The following is a 22,353-nucleotide window of genomic DNA, read 5'->3' on the forward strand; positions in this document are numbered from 1 at the left end:
TTTATATTAGTTATGTGATCCCCTGGGAGCAACCATAAAATTATGTGGCTTTTTCGTAGCCATTTACTATTCAATATAAAAAGGGTAGTTGCCATAACAACCACTGCATCATATGACATTCGATACCTTGGCGAAACAGGGAGTGCTCTTAAATCAACTCCCCAAATTTCATATGAAAGTAAATACATTTTACTGGTGATTTCAAGGCAGGTTTGCACCGCGACGAGCGATGCGGTACCATTACCCTGCTAAGCTCTGGCCTCTGGGCCCAATCCTGCAAACTGGCAAATGTCTTCAAGCCGTGAAGCCGACATTACTCAGCAGCGTGTGAGATTAGATGCTAAAGGAGTATGTTTTCCTAAGTGAAATTAAATGGAAGGAGCAAATGACACCAGGTTTTTTTTGACATTTGTTGCTGACTGGGGAATGCCAAAAAAATAAAGAAGTTGAGCTACATTACAGCTTAAGTTCCAGCTGCCAACTGTGTGATCAGCACAAAGGAGGGAGATGGGGGGGTGGGGGGTAAAAAAAAAAAAAAAAATGTTTTTGTAAGCTCACATTTGACTTTGGAGTCGGTCTCTGGCGCAATCTGGTCTGCACGTGTGATGTTGAGGGGGTAGGAGTGACATCACCTTCGAGAGCTGCTTTGGCTCCCCTCTGGCCAGCAATAAGGCGGCGAGGCAGGGGGGTCGCGGCAGGGGGAGGCACCCCTGCCTGCCCGGGCTGTGCGCCACGGTGACCGCCTTGGAGGGCAGGAGATGTAAAATGGTTCCCAGGTGCCAGAGGAGCTGTTTGGGTCCTGGCAGGCGCAGCCCCCTGAGGGTCCCTGCTGCCGGGTCCCTGCAGCAGCACAAGTGGTGCCTCACAGCCTTGTGTGCCACCCCCAGTGATGCTTTTGGGGATGAAGCGGCCGTTACCCACCTGGGTATGTTTTACCAGCCATTTTGTTATTGAAAATGTGTATTTTCCAGGCAGGGTGTGTGCTTGGGTGGCGGTGGTGGGAGATGGCATCCCCACCGGTGCCTGTGTTGGGATGTTGAGCGAAAATCCACTTCCTAAATTTGGGGATGTCCATATAATTTGAGGATTCTAGTTGGGATGTGGTTGATTACCTTTTGTTGATTTTGTTGTTTGTTTGTTTGGTCTTTTTTTAAATACAGAAAAAAAAGTATTGATTAGACTCCTAAATATGCTGCCATTCCATGTAAGCCGAGCTGTTTCTTTTGTAGGCAAACTGACAAGATCACCAAGTTGCAGGGAGAGGCTTTCAGTTACTGAGCCAGTGTGCTCAGTGCTGCCCAGGAAACACTGTTTTCCAGTTTCCCTTACTGGTTTTGTGTCCTTGTCCTTTTATCACGTTAAAATTCCCCTCTAACCAATACACCAGTAACTATTTTCAGTGGCAAGACGAGGCAAACTGTTTCTTTTTTAGCAGCTCACCTGTTTCAAACTACTTACATTTTGTAGCGAAAACAATTTAAAAATGTGCGTGACAGTGTTTGACCCTGACTTCATCTCCCTGTAGCGTTGCAGTGAAAAAGGTAAGTGCAGGAAAATATATAATTATCATTTTACCATCATCTTTGAGGCTGGGAGCTGCTGCATCACCTTCTGTCCTGCTTGGTGCTGCCACTGGAGCCCTGCCTGCCCAGCACTGCCCAGCAGCAGCTGTGCTTTGCCCTGTCAATTAAAATACTTCTCATTTTTGACACAATTCTTTAAGTTAATCTTTCCACTGAGGTTCGTCATCAGAGTGGAATTTACATTTGTTTTGTGTATTTTTAGCCAGTGACCAGTTTTCCACAGTGGCCTTGAAAACTATTTAGCCTGTATCGCTGGCATTTGGCTTTGCGCAGGCGCAGCGTTTTGCAGCTGCAGGCTGGGGGGCGGTTTTGCACGGTTTGTAGGGTTTCCGAACGCCCGAGGTGCACAGCAAGCACAAGTGGTGTGTTCCTGTGCAGCCACAACCTCTGTGCTCGTTTCAAACCTGCAAAGTGTTGGTTGTGAGTATGCAGAGGGTGGTCGCTGCCCCCCCCAAAAAGAGGTGAGGAGTCACCTGTGCAGCTGGTGGGGAGCGCAGGGAGGCGTCTGAAGCACCACAACTTCCCCTTTTCGTCCCCAATCTGACATGCTGACCGCCCCACCACATAGCCGATGGTTTTTTTTTCCTTCGTCGTATGAGAATAGACTGTTTTTATGGGGCTTTGCTTTGCTGGAAGCTGTTCCCCATCCGTATCTGTGGACGCTGACTTGATGGTTAACCTCAGGGCTCTGCAGTTCTTGTGTCTGTGACTAATGTTTCACACCCAGTGATGGATGGTAGGCTTTGATCTGGCACATCTCAAGGAGTTCTCCTTTCGTGGTCACACACTCAAAGAAATCCAGCGTTTTCCAACAGGTACTTGCACTGGGGCGTGTGGGCAAATATTCCGTTTGGTGCCAGGGACAGCAATGCCCAACCTTGTAAATGCAGGGGCTAAATTAAGGTGTTTAGGGGGGTTGTTTTCCCCCTTCCAAACATCCCACAGGTATCAAGCAGTTCACGTGAACCTCCAGGCAGGTTTGCAGTCACAACTGTATCCTTGAGTATCTGTCAAAAAGCCTTTCCTGAATGCTTCTATCAGGCTCCAAAAAGTAATATCCTGTTAGTTTTGGAAATTTTTTGGACTCCTTGAGTTTAAAAGACATTATTAAAAAACCCGAAGATTTTTAAAGGGGTCGTTAAAGCTCAGCGGATACTACTTTGGAGGGGGAATACAGACTATTCATCCAGAGTGTATCAAAACTTGGGCTCCTAATTTTCCCTTCGGAAATCTCAGTTTAAGGTTGTTTGCTTTGTTCTGCTGTTGACTTGCACTGACTCTGAGGTCAAGTCACCCATCCTTGCTAGACCTGGGCAGTTCGGGGCAGGCGGTGAGGAGCTTGGCACACCCCGGCTTCTCCTCCAGACAATGGTTATTTATCAGCTTGGCTCAACTCTTACTTATTGAAAATTAAAATGCTCCTTCTTATGAAACTCTCAGCCCTCTGGCGTTGTTCTTCTTGGCTTTGTTTTATGAGTGGCTGATACATGAAAGCAGAGAAAAGGCTCCAGCCCAAAACCTGAGCCGACCCTCTCAGATCTACACCCTGCACATCAACAGCCGCAAAGTGGTTAAGAGACTTGATGCAAAGCTGATAAAATGCCAAAAATTCCTCATTCTCTCTCTTGGGGAGCAGGGAGGGTTGTCTGGAAAATGTCAACAATAAAAATTGCATTTAAGTGGTATATAATGCAGCCAGCTACTGTGGGCAGAGTTACGTGCAGCCAGACGAAGGGGTTTAAAGAGCACCAGCTCCATGTGCTGCCTCCCGTCCCAGCTGGAGCTCCTCAGCACGGACAGGCATGAAATAGGGTTCCCGGGCACAAAAGCCAATCATGAAGCCAATATCTTCTGTTTCTTAGTAATTCTCATTTAAAATTGGCTAAATACACAATTGGTGTAAACTGCTGCTGCTGTGCTGCATTGCGTGCGTCCATCTGTCCATCCATCCACCTACCTACCACCAGGTTGATGTCACCACCCGTTGCGGTCTTGGCCCTTTGCCTGTGTCTCCATTGGGGATGGATGTGCCCTTGGCAGCCTTCAGGCACCCCGGGGTGTCAGCCTGGCTGGAGAGTCCCTCGCCTCTGGGACCAGGGGCTGGGGGGGAGCAGGCTCAGCCAGTCTGGGAGAGGGAAGAAGAGATCAGGAAGGGTTGTGCCAAGGGAACAGGGCGAAAGCAGTGCTGCTGCTTTGCCAAGTAACAGGAATAGAGGCTTTTCTTAGAACCATCCCAACTCTTAAAGAAATGCTATTTCTTAACCCCCTTTTCTTCTGCAGCATGTGGGTGCTGCCCCCCTTTGTGGGGATCTGTGCTGGGGCAGCTGAGCGGGGGCTGCAGCTGGGGGGGCTGCGAGGGGTGCCCGGACTCCGGCACCCGCCCCGAGCTGCTCCACAAACAGCAGGGGAAAAAAATCTGCTCTTTTGTAGTTTTACCAGCAGATAAAAGAAAAATAGCTTGCTTTATTTTTTTTTCCCTCCTCCTGTGGTTTCTGTGATGTTTTTTTTTTTTGCCTCTGCTAAACTGTGTATTTTTCAGCTCAGTAAAGTATTTATTAGGAATCTTTACGGACCAGTCTGCTGGTGAATTATATATATTGTACAGCTTCAGCATGAGCTGGGAAAAAAAAAAATTATGACTTTTTTTCCACCCAGACTGGCTCTATCCAATAGCAATAAGAAAATGAGGGTTTACCAGGAAAGCTTTAAGTTCAGTTCTGCTTGCCAGAGCAGCAGATACCTTTTCTGTCTTGGTTCATGTGCATTTATATAATGTAATTTTCCCCTCTAATTTGAAAGCTAAGCTAAAGCTAAGCACTGGTGGGCTTTTGTGTCCTGCTAGTAAAATCTGTCAAATAGCTATGGCTCGGGTTTTTTGTTGTTTTGTTTGGGTTTTTTTAATTGGTTTTCTTACTTTAACATCAATTGTTTTTCAGATCATTCTGAATTCAATGCATAAATACCAACCACGACTGCATATTGTGAAGGCAGACGAGAACAACGCTTTCGGGTCGAAGAACACAGCCTTCTGCACCCATGTTTTTCCGGAGACGTCCTTTATATCAGTGACCTCCTACCAGAATCACAAGGTAGGCTGCTTTTCCGCCTAAAAGTGCTTAATTTCTGTTCACGGGCTTCTGCAACTCGCAGCCCTCTGCCGCCGGCGGCTGCTAAATGATCTTCCACATTGCACAGTGATGTTGCTGCAGTGCTGTGTGTCGATGAGCAGCAGCTGTTTGCTCTGAGGGGTGTTGTGCAGCAGAAAAATCCTGCTTTAAAAGGCAAGTTTCCACCCCAGCCTTACGCTGGTGATGAGCCAGGGGATGCAGCTGAGGGGCAGCGTGGGCATCGCTGGGTAACAATATCTTGGCAAACCCCGTGAGTCCAGACCCTAATGAATCGGCGTGCTCATAAACGCTGAGATGTCATTCAAAGCAGCAAGCAAATCTAATAATGACTAGTAAAGCTTGCTCATAAATCTACAGTGAAAAGTAATTATAGTATGTGTATTTAGTGAGACATACGAGGAATGTAGCCATAAAAACACAGCTAAGAGCCTGCTCTGTGGCTAGCACATGAAGGCAGGAGGGGGGTTGGGTTTGTTTTGGGGGGGAATATGAAGTACAAAGGGCTTGGTTCTGCACCGTGGGGGTGTTGCAGATACCCACGTTCTGCAGGGTTGGCTGCTCTCCTGTTTTTGAGCGTGTTGGTCGTGGCAGTGGGTAGTGTTCCTTCTGAGGATTTGCCAACCCAGGTGAAGAGCAGGATGGACAGCGGTGTGACAGTGAATTGTCACCTCCCTGTGACAGCGGGTGCGCTGTCAGCCGGGCCAGGAGTGGGCAGGGTGCCGGGCAGGGTGGCAGCATGCTGCTCCCAGTGCCTGCCTGGGCATGGGCTCCTGCTGCCCTGCACGGCTCCTGGCGGCATGCTCTGCCTGCAGGGCTGTACCAGCTGGGGGTTTTAAAGTGCAGCAGGATTCATAAATAAAGGGGCAGAGTGAAGCAGCACCGCTGGAGCCCTCCTGTCACCCGAAACGCGGAATCTGCCATGTGTGAATGTATCAGCTCCTTTTCTACACAGCTATAGGAAAATACTGCAGGAACAGGAACACATGTGAAATTCTTCCTGCCCAATAATCTGACCAGACCTTTTCCTCCCAAGCAGGGTGACTATACACCCTTTGATGCTGGAAGCATAGAGCCCTTGCAAGATTTTGCAATTAGTGAGCCAGTTAAAAGGCTCAGAGCAGGAGCATGGATGTGTGTGTTATGGTAAGACGGGGAAAAGAACCCAGACGTCCCTACTTGGACAGTGAAGTGAATCCTGTTTGAAAAGTTGTAGCTGTTGGTGTAAAATGACCAGTTGCCCAAACATGGTTAACCAAAAAGGCTCTAAAGAGCTTATTTAATACCTACTTAAAATGTCTTGTATGTCAATAGTGCCTTTCATCCCTAAGGTTCTCAAAGTGCTTCCTAAAGTTAATATTTCCACTGTCATTGCTGTACAACTGCTGCTGGGGGGAGGCTGGGAGCTGGGTGGCAGCGCAGGGTGGATGTGACAGATTTAAGGAAAATGCCCCAGACGAGCCCTAATCCTTCTGCGAAGATCCTGCGAGGAGATGGTCTTGCTTATCCTCCTAGGCATGAGCAACTGAAAACCTGCTCTGGGTATCTTTTAGAAGAAACAAACTACCAAACCATTTTTAGCTCAGAAATACCCAGTTAGCAAGAAGTATCCTTGTGAATAATCGTCTTTTTAAACAAAAAAATGAGAGTCTTGGTCATGGAGCTGCTTGTGGGCCCCCAGAGATAGAAAACTGATGATGGGGGCTACCGTGAGCACAATCAGTGAGGAAGGTGCAGGTGTTTACCCCAAACTCCCTCCCAAGTTGGATGAAGCCAGGCGAAGGTGACAACGAGGGACTGAAGCCTTGATTCTGCTTGGGTTAGAGGAAAACCACAGTCACTAAAATAAAAAAATTAAATTAAGATGTACAAACCTGCTGTCAGGCTGTGGGTTAGGAAGGGCCCTGTGTTTCTTGTGGTTCATCAGCTGATGGGCAGCAGCCACTGTGGGCTGTGGGAGCAGAGAGGAAAAGCTCTGGCCCTCAGGGCTGCTTAAATTTGGATGTCACCACCTTCCTTCTCCATCACAGATACTGGTGAGCTGTTTTCTCAGGAGTTTTTTGGTAAGGGGTATTTTTCAACTTCGTTAAAAGTGTAGTTGTTAGTTATAGCAACACTGGTGCCGAATGGTGCGAACGCAGACCTTGCTTGTCATCCTGGCCGCTGGAATGGGACGCAGGCTGGTGCCAGCCTGGCAGCAGGAGCAGGGCTGCGCTGCCGAGGGCAGAGCGGGGACCCGAGGGCAGCGGGTCCGCAGGGAGGTATGTGTCCTCACCCCCACTGCTGTCCTGCCATGCTGTCACCTCACCTGCCCCTGGGAAAGGGCTTTTCACTGACAATTGGATGCCCAGGGAGATGGTCCCACCCGCTGGCATCCCTTAGTGGGGAGGGACAGCCATGAGAGCTGGTTCTGGCCTGTTCTGGCCATAACACGTGTTAGACCTGTCTGTGACCTCCCTGTCAAAGCGCCCGGGCGTGTGGCCCTGCAGACACAAGTCCATCTCTTTGGGAGACAGACAAGGGATACTTGCAGGAGCTCCTGTGTCCCTACCAATGTTCTGGTGCTGTTCTGGCATTTTCCAGCTCCTGAAACCCTCTCCGGTGATCTCGTTTGCTGGCTGTTTGCCTTAAAAAATCCTTTGTTAAAAGAGGTGGTTCTTATTTCTCACTGAACAGCCAAGCACCTCTTCCCACATTCCTGGCCACAGTCTGGCTTTGGTTTGTACCTGCCTTGCAGAGGGAAGGGACCAGGGGGCAGGACTGGTGAGGGAGAGCGGTATTTGCTGTAAGCTGTGAGACAGACTAACGACTATTTTAAAATGAAATTTCACATGTGATTGTTTTAATAGAATTTTCATGAATTGGCAGGTCTTTCACGGTTCCCTTACAAAAGGTGAGCTCCAGCAAAATTAAGTCTAGTTAAGTGAATTCTAAGGCATTTTGACCCTTTTAATGCACCGTAACTCTGGGGAGAAAGGCATCTCTTGCCAAAACACAGCAGCTTTCTCTTGCCCAGAGATAAAGCGCTATTTGAGTTACGGTTCTTTTCACAGAGGAAAAATGACTGAATGACAGACAGAAAGATATAGAAAATTGTTGTGGGAATGCGGGAGAGCCACTCCATAAGGAACAGGGCTCTCTAACACAGAAAGAGGAAACCTTTTAAATCCGACAGATACAGTCTCGCTAACAAGAGCCCAGAATGAGAACACAGGAGCCAGAATAAGACCCAGACTGAACGAAAATCTCATTCCTGTCCTCATTTATAATTGATGATTTTGTCCCCTTTAAAAGCTGCTTCCACAAGCTCTAGCGCTGAGCTTCCCAGCTCAGTCTCAGCGCAGAATGCAGAGACACTGTCTTTAAATGCCTGAAACCAGTGGTCTCTGCCTTTCATGGGGTGTCACATAGGACGGGGCACCACGAGTCCTACAGCCACAGACCTGCGGCTGCACCTTTTGGGCTGAGCCGCTGTCACACGCTTGATGCTCGGTGTCCTACTTTTAAAGATCACCCAGCTGAAAATCGAAAACAACCCCTTCGCCAAGGGATTCCGGGGGAGCGACGACAGCGACCTGCGCGTGGCACGGCTGCAGAGGTAGGAGGGACGGTGTTGGGGAGGGGAGGTGTGGCAGCAGGGGCGCGCTCCCACCCGCATTGTTGGGGCTGGGGAGCTGCTGAAGTGGGCATGCTCGTGCACACGTGTGCGCTGACCCCAGGCAGCGCCTACAGGCAGGCGGTGGGTGACACGCGGCCAGAAGCACAGGCGTGTCCTGGGCAGAGATGCAGAAACAGGCTTTCATCCTTGGGCTGCTGCTGATGTGCTGCACCTTGTCGGGAAAGGGGTTAAAATACCTTGGGGGGCATCACGTTTCTTGTGCTTGAGGGCATTGGGGCTCTTCATGCCATTTAGGAGCTGCAAAGCTCTTCCTGTAGTTCAGTGACTGCTCAGTGTGTTGCTGTAATGCTTGCCCACACCCAGCAGCATGTGATGAGCATGAGTTCATCACGTTTGGCAAAGGGTGGTGAAGTCATCGGATGGAGATGCTCTAGAGAAGCCAAACTAATATTTCATCTTTCTGTTAATGCTGATCGCTAACTGGTAATATTTTTCTCACCTCTTTTAGCAAAGAATATCCAGTAATTTCCAAAAGCATCATGAGGCAGAGGTTGGTGTCCAGTCACGGCCAGCTTTCAACAAAGCCAGATGTTAACCCACTTCATGGGAATCACCAGACCCTTCAACATTATCAGTATGAGAACGGTGCTCACATGCAATTTGCGGCTTCAGATACTCAAGATCTGCCACTCAACACCTTCACAGCGCAGAGGGATTCAGGGCTCTTCTATCATTGCCTAAAAAGAAGAGGTAACTCGCGTTTACAGCTAGAAAAATATGACGGCAAATAAACCTAAGAGTGCGGCACTGGAAGCTCACTGCTAATTCCAATTCATTTTGCATCAGTCTCTTAGCTGTTGCTTTTCAAGGATACTGATATGATCAAAGGGTTTTGGAGGGTCAGGGTCCAAGAGCTGGGTTTTGGGGCAGTTATTAGTGCTTTTGTCCCATAAAAGGCAAATTGAGACCCGGAGTTAGAGCCGAAAAAAATAATCAGAATGCATCACTTAGACGGCATGAAGCTATGCTAGAAAATTATCCATTGTTAGGATCAGCTAAATTAATAATTGTTTGGAGGAGGCCTGATCTGTCCTGAGGTGCTCTGACACTGCCATTAGCATTAATGAAGTTATACGCATCCAGCACTTTTCCAGGATGAAGCCATTAAGCAATTCTCTCGATGCCTGCAGATTATGGGGCTGTGGTAGCTGGGTGTAAGCATCCCTTCCCTCTTCTCCACTAGTCCTCAAGTCTAAGTGAGCTGTAACTACATTCTTTTCCTTTTAGTCCTGCATCAGATGAGATCATGACATGTTTTAAGTTAAACGGAAAAATTTTGCACAGAAAAAAAATATCCTTCTATTTGCATGTCTCATTGACCACTAATTTATTTAAGCTGTGAGAGTCCTCTGATCATGGTCTAATGAAGAATCTAACAGCACCAGTAATGAGGACCTGCAAGCCAAATGTGTAATTTTAGCAGATGTTTAATCTGCAGATGAATTCACTAATTTATCTGGAGACTATTCCTTGCAAGTAGCAGAAAGCTGGGGGTAAACACAGCCGCAGTGGTGATGGGTAGGAGAGGGGCTGCAGCTCCTCTGCGTAAAGCTGAGGGGGAGGGCTGATGGCTGGGAAGGGGCGCCTTTATCTGGAAATATTTCTGCAGCTTTCAGTGTGAATATCTGGGAAATGTATAGTCATTTTTGTAACGACAGGAAGGCAGGCGGCGATAAGACCCTTTAAGGGACTTCTTGAATTTGTCAGGAGTAACACTGCGGGAGCGTCAGGGCCCCCGTTATCTGGATGAAGGTGCAGTAATCTCCGATGTGAGGCTGGTAGCCCGAGTCACTCACTTAACCTGACAAATGTCACCAGAACGCTTTGAGGCTGAGGGGATTAGCCTGACATTTGCAACATGATGTCTTTTTGATGTTGTACATTGTCTTTCCGAGCTAAAATGGTTTAACTGGATTAATCTGAAAAAGAGCACCAGTTGTCGTGCGACAGTCACGGATCGCATGCTGGGCTTTGGCGGGGACTCTGTAATGCCCCGGGCTCTTAGCAGGCGGCTGTGACAGGCTCTGGGAGCCCCTGACAATGCCCTTTTCTTGTTTGCAGAAAGTGCTCGGCACCTGGACCTGCCCTGCAAGCGCTCCTACCTGGAAGCCTCCTCTTCCGTAGGGGACGATCACTATTTCCGTTCCCCGCCGCCCTACGACCAGCAGATGCTGAGCCCGTCCTACTGCAGCGAGGTGGCACCGAGGGACGCCTGCATGTACTCTGGGTCGGGGGCTGAAATTGCTGGTGTCTCGACGGTCGATGACTTGCCACCCCCGCCTCCCCCCTTGAGCTGCAATATGTGGACTTCTGTCGCACCTTACACCAGCTACAGCGTTCAGACAATGGAAACTGTCCCTTACCAGCCTTTCCCTGCTCATTTCACTGCCGCCACCATGATGCCACGGCTCCCGTCCATCACGGGTCAAGGCTCACAGCCACCAGGTAACAGCCACTTCAGTGTCTACAACCAGCTGTCCCAGTCTCAGGTTCGGGAGCGCGTTCCTTCTTCGTCTTTCCCGAGGGAAAGGGTGCACCCGTCTGTGTGTGAGAGAAAACCCCCCTCTCCGCACCTAAACGCGGCGAACGAGTTCCTGTACTCACAAAGCTTCTCCTTGTCGAGGGAGTCGTCGCTGCAGTATCATTCAGGGATGGGGACTGTGGAGAACTGGACTGATGGGTGACTCTGACGGCCAAGCGATGCCACAGCCAACGTTACTGCTCCGGGACTGTGTTCGATCAGTGTTGATACCTGTGGGTAACTTGCACTTCGGTGAGACAAATGTGCATTTCCAGAGGGATTTGTGTGGGTGAAGAGCTTGTATCTTCAGGCACACAGAGCATTCCATCTCCTGTCTCAGCGGGCTGGATTCATCAGTCTCTGACTGACTCCTGAGTAAATTAATTCTCACATGGTCATTACTGATCCAGTAGAAACCATCTTCTTGACTAATGAGTGAAGTAGCTAGTCATTTTCTTTTGCTTATAACATTAAACATCCATGAGCAAATTTTGGCTATTGGAAAAATACGAGCTTCACTTTTATGGTACTCGGTCCATGAAGTCACAGTATCCCACCACTCCAAGGAAAAAGTGATCTGGTCAGTTGCATAGTTCAAGGACTGCTGTGGCAGCGCTGCTTTAGCTCTTTTTGCCTGTAGAAATTACTTCTTCCCCTGGAAGTGACGGAGCCGTAGGAGCGCAGGGGCCAGCAGGGAGGCTCGGCGGGGGGTCAGGGAGCTGCGGTGCCGCTCCGGTATCTCCCCGGCACAGCGCAGGGTTCGTGCCATGGCGCGGAGAAGAGAAGGCACCGATGCACAAATGTCTCTTCTTCCCCCCACAGCACCATCGTTCGTGGCTGTGGGAAACGAAGAAGTGAAGTGTTACGCCCGAGGCCAAACAGCAAATTAATTGCAGCGTTAGGAACAGACCCAGTGTCTTCAGACTCCCATCCGTTGATTGAATCACACTTGCTTATTGCAATATATTTATGAAGTTTAAGCTTAAAAGTCGCTAATACTTTCCAGAAATGATTTTTGTATTTGCTGGTCCTTGATTTCTTTCGTATTCAGCTGAAACGTGCCTTTTGTGCTATGTTTTTTTCTTTCGCAGCTAACTCGGAAAGTTGTTTTCAGCATAAAGGAGGCATAGAGGAGTATTTTCTTAATTGTGGGGTGGGGTGGGAAGAGGTCCCATTACCTGTCAGGCTTTACAGTGTACAAATATTTGTAGAACAGGTAAAAATCTGTAACCAGTGTATACATTGCTACTATTGTTTACTGTGGAAGTATCTTGAACTGACTCCTTCAGCACCGGCTTTGCCTACCGGGGTGTCCCTGTGAGGTGCGGGGGGCTCACTCAGCCGACAGCCCAGGTGAGAAGCAGCCTCGCCTGGGAAAGCAAACTGCGCTCTTTTTGGAACAAAACTCCCATTGCCTTCATCCTGAGCTGGGCTGTGTCCTCCTCCGGGCTGCAGTGTATCCATCCCACTGAGCTCCCAAGTGACACTGCCCCAAGGGATGCCACGCAGAGGTAATGCTGGGAGCCTGGTTCTGCTACAGAGCACGGTATGGAAGGTTAGTCATGCACAGCAGGGTTTTTTTTTCCCCCTCCCTGCTTCCCAAACAGGCAAAGGCAAAAAGCTGAAATACCAATTTGGAAGTTGAGAGGTGCTTCTGCGTTTTGGTGAATCCATCCCAAGGAAGAGGTGCTGATGGATGAGGGCAGCTGCTTGCAGTGAGACAAAGCGGAGGTCACGTTCCAACAGGACAATCTCATACCCCCCTTCAGCAGACTACGTGTGTGACTGGTGTGGATTTTGTCATCAGGTTTTGGAAATCACTACAATTTTTGCATGCTGAATAGCTATTTATATACATATATATTATATATATATATATATATAAAATTATATATATATCACAAATGCAGGCCACGTGTCCAATTCAGCTTTGCTTTTTACGAATGAAATACTTAATAAAAATGAATGTTGCAAGGTTTTTTTGGAAAGACATCTATTTAAGATTTTTTTTTTTTATTACACACCTTTGATGTAAAAACTAAGAATTGGTTAGATAAAAAAAACATATATGCTACAGATAAATCTTTATTAGAAACCACATTAGATAAAGGTGGTATGGAATTTTGAAATGTTTGTTACATAGCATGGACATTTTATTTTACATATCAGAACATAAAGTCATTTTACTACTATAAGCTGTCTCTGGGTGCATTTCAATAATTAGTATAAAAATGTTCTGCGGTGAATTACTGGATGCCTGGTCTCTCTTCTGTCTCCTACTGTGCGAGTACACCAACCTCACAGTTTCCCAGGGTGCACACTTGGCCCCTTTTTTTTTATCGTCCCAAAGCTACATCGTCAAATTTTAACTGCCCATGGCAAGACGAAGGGGTTTTGATTTGTTCACGACATCTTTTGTTTCTTTGTTTTAATGGACACACCAACTGATCAGAACAGCCCATGCACTGCTAGGCTAAGGTACAGGCAGGCGCAGGCCTGATAACAAGCGCACTCAAATGATGCTCCTGTACTTACGTGCGGCTCAGTTACAATGGTGATGGGGAAGAATTAAGGGGTGGAGGCAGGGAGAGAGGTCTGAGGGTGTCACTGCCCATAAGTTGAAATGCTCAGTTCATTTCTCACAGTGACACTGAATCAACACTAAACGAGACAAATGCTGCCAACTATAACCTAAAAAGTAATGGGGTCAGCAGCCCAGAGTCCAAATGACAAGCTAGGCTGGAGCTTTTGCCTGTTTTACAAATATGATTAACTGAATAATGATGTCATCTTTAATGAATAATCATTGCTTCTATTTTTAACCATTTTTCAGCTACCTTCTGCTCATCAATGCGATATTTATGATTTAAGGCAGTTTAAAAAAGTAACTCCTACAAGAAATGTTCCAGCAGCTTTAGTTAATGCAGGGGATGTAGAGGAGACTTGAACACGTAATTAATGCAGGGTTTAACTGTGAGCACACAGCCGTGTCGGGGGGCAGCCGAGGCGCAGTCTCCAACCAGCCACTGGAGCAGAGCACGTGTCCTCCGCAACCCTGTGGCAAAGCACAAGCTTTTGGTTGTAAAAATAGTACGTGATACTTGTGAGTACAGGACCTGATTGTAAAAGGCTGAGTTAGCACATAAATGTGCAAAATTTGGATATATGCTAATCTGGGCTCCTTTTATAGTCAATGGAGAGAGATCAGACATTTAGATTAAAATGGGATGAATCATTCTCTGGTGATGATTTTTTTCCACTCAGAGAGGAATCTAGCTCAGCCACTTAGGCTAGATTTCTCATTTCTATATAGCTAAAGTTAAGTTGGTGGGATCCCCCTTCTACGTGACATCGATAAAAGAATTTAGACAGCATTAAACAGCGGTCAGCTTACAAACCACATTTGACCCAGGCACAGATCCGTAGCTAGCACAACCCCAAAGCACATTCTAGTTGTATTCATTTATGGAATAGAAATGGGTCATTCTTTTTCATTTTGATTTCCCTCCCACCCCACCCCCGCCCCCCATTGCAAAATTTCTGGCCTGTGCATGTATCCAACGCCAAGAGCAAGTTCAAGGGCAAGGCAGGCGGCACTGCTCCGGCCAGATGAGGCACCCAGGTTCCAGTTAATTCCTCGTGCGTTTCACGGCTGGGCAGGTTCGGCAGCTGCTGAGTGTGCGACTCCCGGCGGAGCAGCATCGGTCCCAGTGGTGCCTGCCTGGCAGGGTGCTGCGCGGCTGCAGCCATTCGGAACCAGAGAGCGCAGCAAGAGCGAAGTATCCTTGAGGAGTTGGGCTATTTGTTTTTCAAATCAGAAACACTAAACTGTGGACATCAGTTAAAAAAAATCCCAACAACCTGCACAGCATTAAAATAGATCAAGTATGCTTACTGGGTCCGGCTTTCGTTTACTACAGTTTAAACAGCTTTTACTTCTCAAGAATGTCGAGTACTTCATGTGTGTGGAGGCTTTTTCAGCTCTAGCTCGGGTTAGATGGCTTGTGGCATTGCAGCAGGGAACGGCAAGCCAAGCACAGAAAAACTAGGTCCATTTCAAATCAGATTAAGGCAAAAAATTAGCAAGCGAGGAAAACTTGGGTACACACGAGGTCTGTTTTCCATTGATGTATTCTAATCTGTACTAAAAGGCTCAGGGATTTTTTAATTCTGTTTTTCTTGAAGGTAGATGTCCAAATTTAATATTGGCACAAGCAAGCTTAATTCCACCAAGCCCAGCAGCACTTATGCCAGCACTGCGTTTGGACTTCACTCTAAATAGAACAAATATTTGTATCAGCTTGCTGAGTATGTGAGTAATACGAATATTTGCCAAAATTTAAACAAGCTAAACTTAAGTCATGCCAAAAGCCCCACCATTCAATTTGGTATCATTGGCAGCTCACAGGCTCAAGAGAGGCCTAAGTCTGGAAGAGCTGGGGTGTTTTTGGCAAACGCTAATTTTTTTTTCCCTCTCTCTCCACATTTTGGAAAATTTGTGCCGCTCTGTATTAATTTATGATGTCATTAAATAATTCTTTTTGCAGCTTGTATAGAAAGAATGTTTCTTTTGAAGATGAGAACTCCCCTGAGGATGGTTACAGTGAAAAATTCCAGGAGGAGGGAAAAAAAAAAAGTCCTCTCTCCTTGCCAATCATGTTTCTACAGTAGTTTTTGAAGAGCAGAAAAAAAATTACAAAATTTTAATTTAAGGACCTGCTCCAAGGAGGTGCCATGCACTTGACTGTGACAAGAGGCAGCCTAAATACAATGTGATTTGAGGGTTTTTATAGCTGTGATAGTAGGTTGGAAGAGAAATCATGAGACTTGCTGGTGGAGAACATAAGAGTTTGAGCTGATTTCCTAGTCACAAAGTACAGGATCAATATTAAAAATGAACGAGAAGAAAATATTGGGAACGGTACAACAAAAGCAAAAAGTCTTGTCCAATATGAGCTGTGTTTTCATGTGAAAACACTCTCACGAGAGGAACTGCCCCTCGGGCTCTGCCTATAAAACCGTCACTGCAGGCGCTGGTGTTTAGATGGCAGCTTCACGCTAGGATTCACAGCCACTCCTTGCATCAGCGCTGCGCCGTATAGACCGGCCTCTGTTGTGTTGAAATATATATATATTTTTTTTTTTTTTAAAGTGAAGTTTAATATTAAACTTGGCATGCTTGGGTAACGGCAAGGGGAGTTAATACCCTTGGAGCCTTGTGCCATGGTGCTGGGCAGTTGCGGCCGCCAAGCAAGCCCGCGTACCTGCCTTCCATCAGAAGGACCGTTATTCCAGTCACGACCAGCAAACCTGCCTGTCTGGCCACTTTTGAGAGTGATTTTTCAAATGTCATGGTGGATTTACGGAGGGTGTGCAGCAAGGTGCCTCGGGGCTGGAAATGGCATCCTGAGCCTGAGTCCACCTTTGGAACTGGGTCCTGAGAGAAAGAAATTAAAGAAGTTATGAATTAGTGTGAAGGGCTGATAATGTTTGTTCAATTAACATCATAATTTTAATTTCTGCCAGTTAGAAACCAGTTTAACAAAAGAAAAGCAAAACCCACTGCAATGAAAACAGGAGGAATAGCTACGACAGGTCAAAAGGCTCTTGTTCCACAGAAAAATACCGATGGGTAAGAGGTCTGAGTATTTTTCAAATGCCAGCATCTTTCATCTGCTTTTTTTTGTTGCTGTTTTCCTTATTTTTCAGCAAACGCTAATTTTTGTCTTTCAGCCATACATTGTTACAGTTTTGATGAACATTTTCAATGGGGTTGTATTTACAAACTGGAAGAAGTTTGTTGTTTTTTTAAAAAGAGAATTAGGTGGAACGTCGACACCACAGCAATGATTTTAATGAATCTGAAAGGCAAAATTTGACAGATGTAGCTTCTAGTTAGGAGGTTTACATTGATAGTGCGGATCTGGGCCAAATTTGTGTACTAAGCCTTAGACACTGTCAGTGGGAATGGACGCATCTTTTAACAAGTATTTACTAGAGAACAACATGTGCAGAGAACAATATGTGCAAAACTATTTCTCCTTAACAGCCTCTGTCTTACGTAAGGCAGACAACAATGCATGCTGCAGTTCAGTGTTCAGCAGAGATGAAAAAGAATATTTTTGTGCCAAAATCATAAGGCTCAGTCCTATTTCTGTTGAAGTCAATAGGAAAACTTTTACAGACTTCAGCATAGCAAGACCAGCCCTCTAATCTGCTTTTCAACAAGCCCAGCTTGCAGCCTTGGCTGGGCAGTGTCGTTTAGGTATGAGGCACAGTGCATTTCAGTTTGATGGATGACACAGCCATACTCTGCAAATTATAGTTTACTCACGCCCAGTGCATCCGAGCAGCTACTGAGAGAATAATAAAATTCTGAATCTAATGCATTCTATTTTATTTAATATCAGTTGTGAATCTAATACACAAATCCAAAGCTCAAAACATAAGAAGAATAAGCCTCAAACCATTGATTATTCCCACTAAATCCAAGTACTTCACGTTAGCCTGAAACTTTAGAGCAGATTGCCCCAGACATGAGGAATCAATCACGAGACATCCTGGAAAGGTGATGAACTCGCTCTGTTCATCAGAAGTAATGTAAAACAGTCAGCGTGCAATGGATACCTAGCCTGAAAGCAAAGGTGGTGGCTACTGAGCCGCTATGTGCAGGACAAAAATGGAAGCGGGGACAGGTAATCAACTCAATTTATAGTAAAAAATAAAAGTAGCCACAATGTCTCACCTGCAATGATTAGATGTCTTCAGGTAAGGATTTGATCTAAGACTTATTTATGAGAACACCAAAGTGACCAAAAGGAGAAAAATGCCAAGGATTTTAGCCATATAAAAATTCTGTTTTAAATGAATCTGCATGCTTCCTTCTCAAGAAACAGCCAGTTCAAAGCTGAGATAGTGTCGTCCCCCACCTCCCCTTTCCCTCCCACCATTCATCATTATGAAGGCAAGTAGACAGGTTAGAGGTAGAAAAAGCTTCCACTGGGATTTCTGTCCAGTATCACACAGAAGGACTAGATTTATACTCGGTGTTAGAGCTGAGCACATGCCTGTTGCCTAGACGCTTGGACAACCCACAGCTTTTCTACATTTCTTCCTCAGTAAGGTGTAAGGAGCAAGATCTGTATGAACATCGCCTGAGCATGTCAAGACTGGAAGGTGCCAACGCCAGTAGGCTGGGGAGGTGTGCTTGAAAAATCAAGGTGGCAAAACCTGTACTTCACCAGATCCAGAATACTTAGGGTGAGGTGAGTGAGGGCTGGAATACTGAGGTCCCGATGGATCCACTGGCCATCCTCCCCAGAGTGATACAGAAACTCAGGAGCGGCAGAGACGTTACATCAAGAACCTAGGAAGAGCAATACCCAAAGCTCCGAGAAGCCAGGGGAAATGAGGACCCAGCGCGCACACCCCACCCAGGGCATGTCCCACCAAAGCGTGACAGGGCGCTCGCAGGGTGACCGAGTGCTGCCGCTAGCTCGCCGTGTGCTTTAACGCCTCCTGCACACATAGCTTGCTTCCCTCCTAACAAATGCCAAGTTAAACATGCAAAGAAGCTGCGACTAAGTCCTTGTTTAGACCAGCTACTAACAAAAATCAGCACGTGTGAAGCTAAAAAATATTACTTACTTGTATTCCTCTTAGCTGTGGTTTCAAAGGAGAAAACAGCTTCTGCTGCAGGCCAAGGACTCCAGTGAAATTCGGGATTTACAAACGCTACTGCCCTCAGCAATGATTCAGCCCACAGCCATCAGTGAACTACTTGCTTCTTTCATGCGTAACATGAAAATAATATTCACTCACCTCTGGGAAGTAGTTAATTAAATCGTTTTCGTCCTATTAACAGCAGGAAGTCAGTGGCCAGGAACTAGATACAAGGGAAACGTGAACTGGAAAACCAAAAAAGAGGAGAGAAAGTGAGAAATAATTAAAAAAATATAACCCCCCTCTTCTTGCAAAAGAGCAAAAGCTACTGGTAACGTGCAGGCAAGTTGCCTGAGGACCTGACAGTGCTGGTGAATGCGCACGCTTGTGCTTACGTGCTGTGAGTAACGCAGTGGCCCCGAGCACAGCTACACGCAGGGCAAGGTGAAGCTCCCAGTTCTGTGTGATGGAAGCTGGGACCCCGGTTCAACATTGCGAACTTTGGCAGTGTTGGATGAGGCTATGAGCTGTGTACACCGCAACATCACCTAGCATGGGGTCAACAGCTTTAGCGTCACGGAGACAGGTTTAGGTTCTTCTCCAGGTTCACTTGCTTTAACCACTTCTGATAGTACGTAAGGAACCGTAGGTAACACAGCCGTGCTTTGCGTGCTATGAAAAACAGGCCTCTGAAAATGTGCAAAAAAGGAGAAAAGTAACTTTTATCCTATTTAAGACAGACTAAACATGCCCCTTCCTCCTGGGATCCCTTATTACTTCTTTGGTTAAGTTTCAATTTTACAGGTACATGGGCCAGTCCTGATCATCACATTGATGCTAATACAAAAAAATATTCAGATTAATTTCAAAATGACAAGGTATTCTGCTACCACATATACTGCACGACCCTTTCCTGACAGGCTAATACAGTAATAATTCCTTACTTGGCTCCAACACCATGCTCAGATGTTTCCTTGGAAATATTTTGTTCCTTTCTGTTGTTTCTTACTGCAGATTGAGATTCTTTGTGTGGCAATGGTTCCTTGAATTGGTTTTCCACCGCCTAGCTGCTTTTGTGTCTTTCCCAGTTTTCCTTTACATAGATACTAAAGTGCACCATTTCAATGAATCATGCTTTCTTCTAATAAAATATTATCTGGATTCAATGCCAAAGCCAGATTTCTGTAAAAGAGATTCAGAAGAGCAATAAGTACAGCAAAAATGATTTTTTGTTGTTCTGTGTTCCTCCCTCCATCCCGCCTCATTTTTAGGGGGTCAGGGGCTCCTCAGAAGACCAGTAGCACTAGAGGAACTGAGCAACTCATTGCATCTGTTCTATTTTATATCCTTATTCTCATCTAAGAGCTACCTTTTCTGCTGGAGTCCGTTAGCTAGGCAGGCTAGGTATTGCTGTCGTCTGCATGCTCCTGGGCAGGGCCAGCAACAGCTCGTTCAGTTCCTGGGTCGACAAAATAGCTGTCCTCTTACTGCCCTGACCTTTCCCACCCCAGTTCCTAAAGCATACTGACAGGTAGCCCAGAGGCAGCTGCAAAGGGTCAGAGCAGAGGGGAAGGAGCAGGGGGGCCCCGGGGTAAAAGACTTTTCCTGAGCCCTCCAGGCCCCAGGGCAATCGCTCTGGTTATCCCCCTCGGTGACCCAGCGCCCACCGGAGCGCTTGGCCTGGCTCCGGACAGTTGGGGTGCAGAGCAAGGCTGGCGGGGAGCCCGGAGCGGGGCAGGGCCGGTGCCCACACCTCCAGCAGGAGGTCAGGAGGGGTTCGCCAGAAGAGTAAGGCTTTGGCTTCTGCAAGTCACTGTACCTCACCAAGAGCGCTACGAAGGCACACCGTGCCAGCGCATAGGCACCACCTCCAGAGCTTCAGCTATGAACAATGCCTTCTGCAAAGGAACAACTGGGAATTACCCATATAAAGTGATAATAACGGCTGTCCGCACGTTTTGTTTAACAGGGTACATTTCTTTTTGTAATATTACTGAATATTACTGAATATCACTAGAATATAAGCGAAATAAAAACTGTTCTTTTACTTACTGCTAATAACAGCCCGTCATACTGTCCTTGATAGCCACATATAAAAACCCATTCAAGAAATATTTTAAAATGGCTTGCTCTACGGTAAAATACTACACTATAAATGAGATTTCTGGAGATGTTACCTAAATTAGTCTTGTTCAAATGCCTTTGTGATATTTAATCGTAATAATAAAAGTTAGAGTGCTTTTGCCTTTCCATCAGAAACTGGTCTTATATGTTTTGCTAGCCCCACTCTATACATGGTGTCATGGTGTATAATTTCATAGACACAAAGACACTTCACTACCATAGCTCTCATTATTAAACAATATATTTTAATTGTCACCACCTTTTTCATATAGACATGGGCCAAATCTATCCTTATTGGCTTCAACTGAGCTACACAAGGGATGAATTTGGCTCAATATATATAAAAATACAGCAAGTCAAGTCATAAAAAGAAATGTTTGGGTTTCTTTTTTTATAGCAGTCAATGTTTTTTGCCATAAGAACACACATGCCTGGCCAGTAAAATCCCCTGATAAAGGACTAAAGTGTTTAAGACTTCATATGCAGAATAGCCCATGGTGTTTAATTACAATAGCAAAAGATGCCATGTTATAAAAGCATTTCTTACCTGGAGAAGGGATCCATGCTCTCCAATGAAGCTTAATTACCCAAGACATGCTGAGATTTTCCCTCCTGGCAATAACCTCTAACACCAATAACACTGCCATTTCTTTTGACATCTGAATAGCTGAATATTGTTAATTTTTTTCTAATTTCCTTATTTGGATTATAGCCTTCCAGGGTTTTATTTCTGATGAAAGTTTTGAACATTATAAGAGCTTCATTCCTGGGACATTCCTCTTTCTTTCTTCCACTTCTCCCCTTGGAATTCTGCTCTCTCTCAGCCCTGCTCTGGCACTCCTGCTCCCCCATCTCTTTACGCCTTCCCAGCATACTTGGGTCCAGATGTAGATTTATGCATTTCCCTTCTTGTGATTCTTTCCTGCTCCACTAGAAAGGTTTCAGCTTCATCCCAGGCCCAGAAGATCCACATTTCTGCAGCGTGAATTAAGACATTAAAGAAAATGCCAGACTGCGAGTCCCAAGCACTCCTGAGTCATTGCTTTTACAGCTCTCACACACACAGATACACAAATCCACACATGGGGCACAGTGCAGTGACTGGAATAAGCAGTGGAGCTTACAAGGAGTCCTTCTTTTACTTGTGCAAAAAACCCATCCAACTGATATTATTTTGGGGGAAACTGAGTCTTCATTATTTATTAAGTTATATCAGATTTATAGCTCAGATTTGTGCTGAACTTTTATTAATTCATAAGGAGAAGATTCAATTTTTATATAGAAAAAAATGCTTTTTTTTGAGGTGGGGATGAAACCTCTCCCTTGGAAAATGATGTGATATTGAGCCATGATTTAGAATCATCACCTGCATTATCCTCCTCATCCTCACGCCTGCATCCTCGGCTTTTGATGAAGTCAATTTCCTGAGTGCATGTGAGAGCCTGTGGCTGCAGCCTGGAACAATCCTACCTCAGTGCTTCCCTTCTGTTGTTGATCCTTTAATTTCCTCCAGCCGACTCCTGCAGGGGACTAGTCCGAAGTTAGTTTTATGCTACTCTTTTGGACTAATCATTTACGACTGACTTTAAAAAAAAAAAAAAAAAAAATCACTTGCATACTGCTACTGCTAGATAGAAGGGTTACTAATTGGGATGTACT

At 46.1% G+C, this 22,353-nt stretch overlaps 1 protein-coding gene across 1 annotated transcript in view; it reads left to right on the forward strand.

Annotated features, from left to right (window-relative positions):
• The window catches only part of TBX4 (T-box transcription factor 4), a 34,359-nt gene extending 22,889 nt beyond the window's left edge, over nucleotides 1–11,470 (forward strand). Inside the window, exons 5-8 of the mRNA XM_037371521.1 lie at nucleotides 4,520–4,672; nucleotides 8,218–8,306; nucleotides 8,836–9,077; nucleotides 10,449–11,470. Of these exons, the coding sequence (XP_037227418.1) occupies nucleotides 4,520–4,672; nucleotides 8,218–8,306; nucleotides 8,836–9,077; nucleotides 10,449–11,071 (1,107 nt within the window). The 3' untranslated portion in view covers nucleotides 11,072–11,470. The remainder of the gene's footprint in view (nucleotides 1–4,519; nucleotides 4,673–8,217; nucleotides 8,307–8,835; nucleotides 9,078–10,448) is intronic.
• Nucleotides 11,471–22,353: the final 10,883 nt, after the last annotated feature.

This window comes from Falco rusticolus, chromosome 1 (assembly GCF_015220075.1).
Source record: "Falco rusticolus isolate bFalRus1 chromosome 1, bFalRus1.pri, whole genome shotgun sequence".
Taxonomy (NCBI): domain Eukaryota; kingdom Metazoa; phylum Chordata; class Aves; order Falconiformes; family Falconidae; genus Falco; species Falco rusticolus.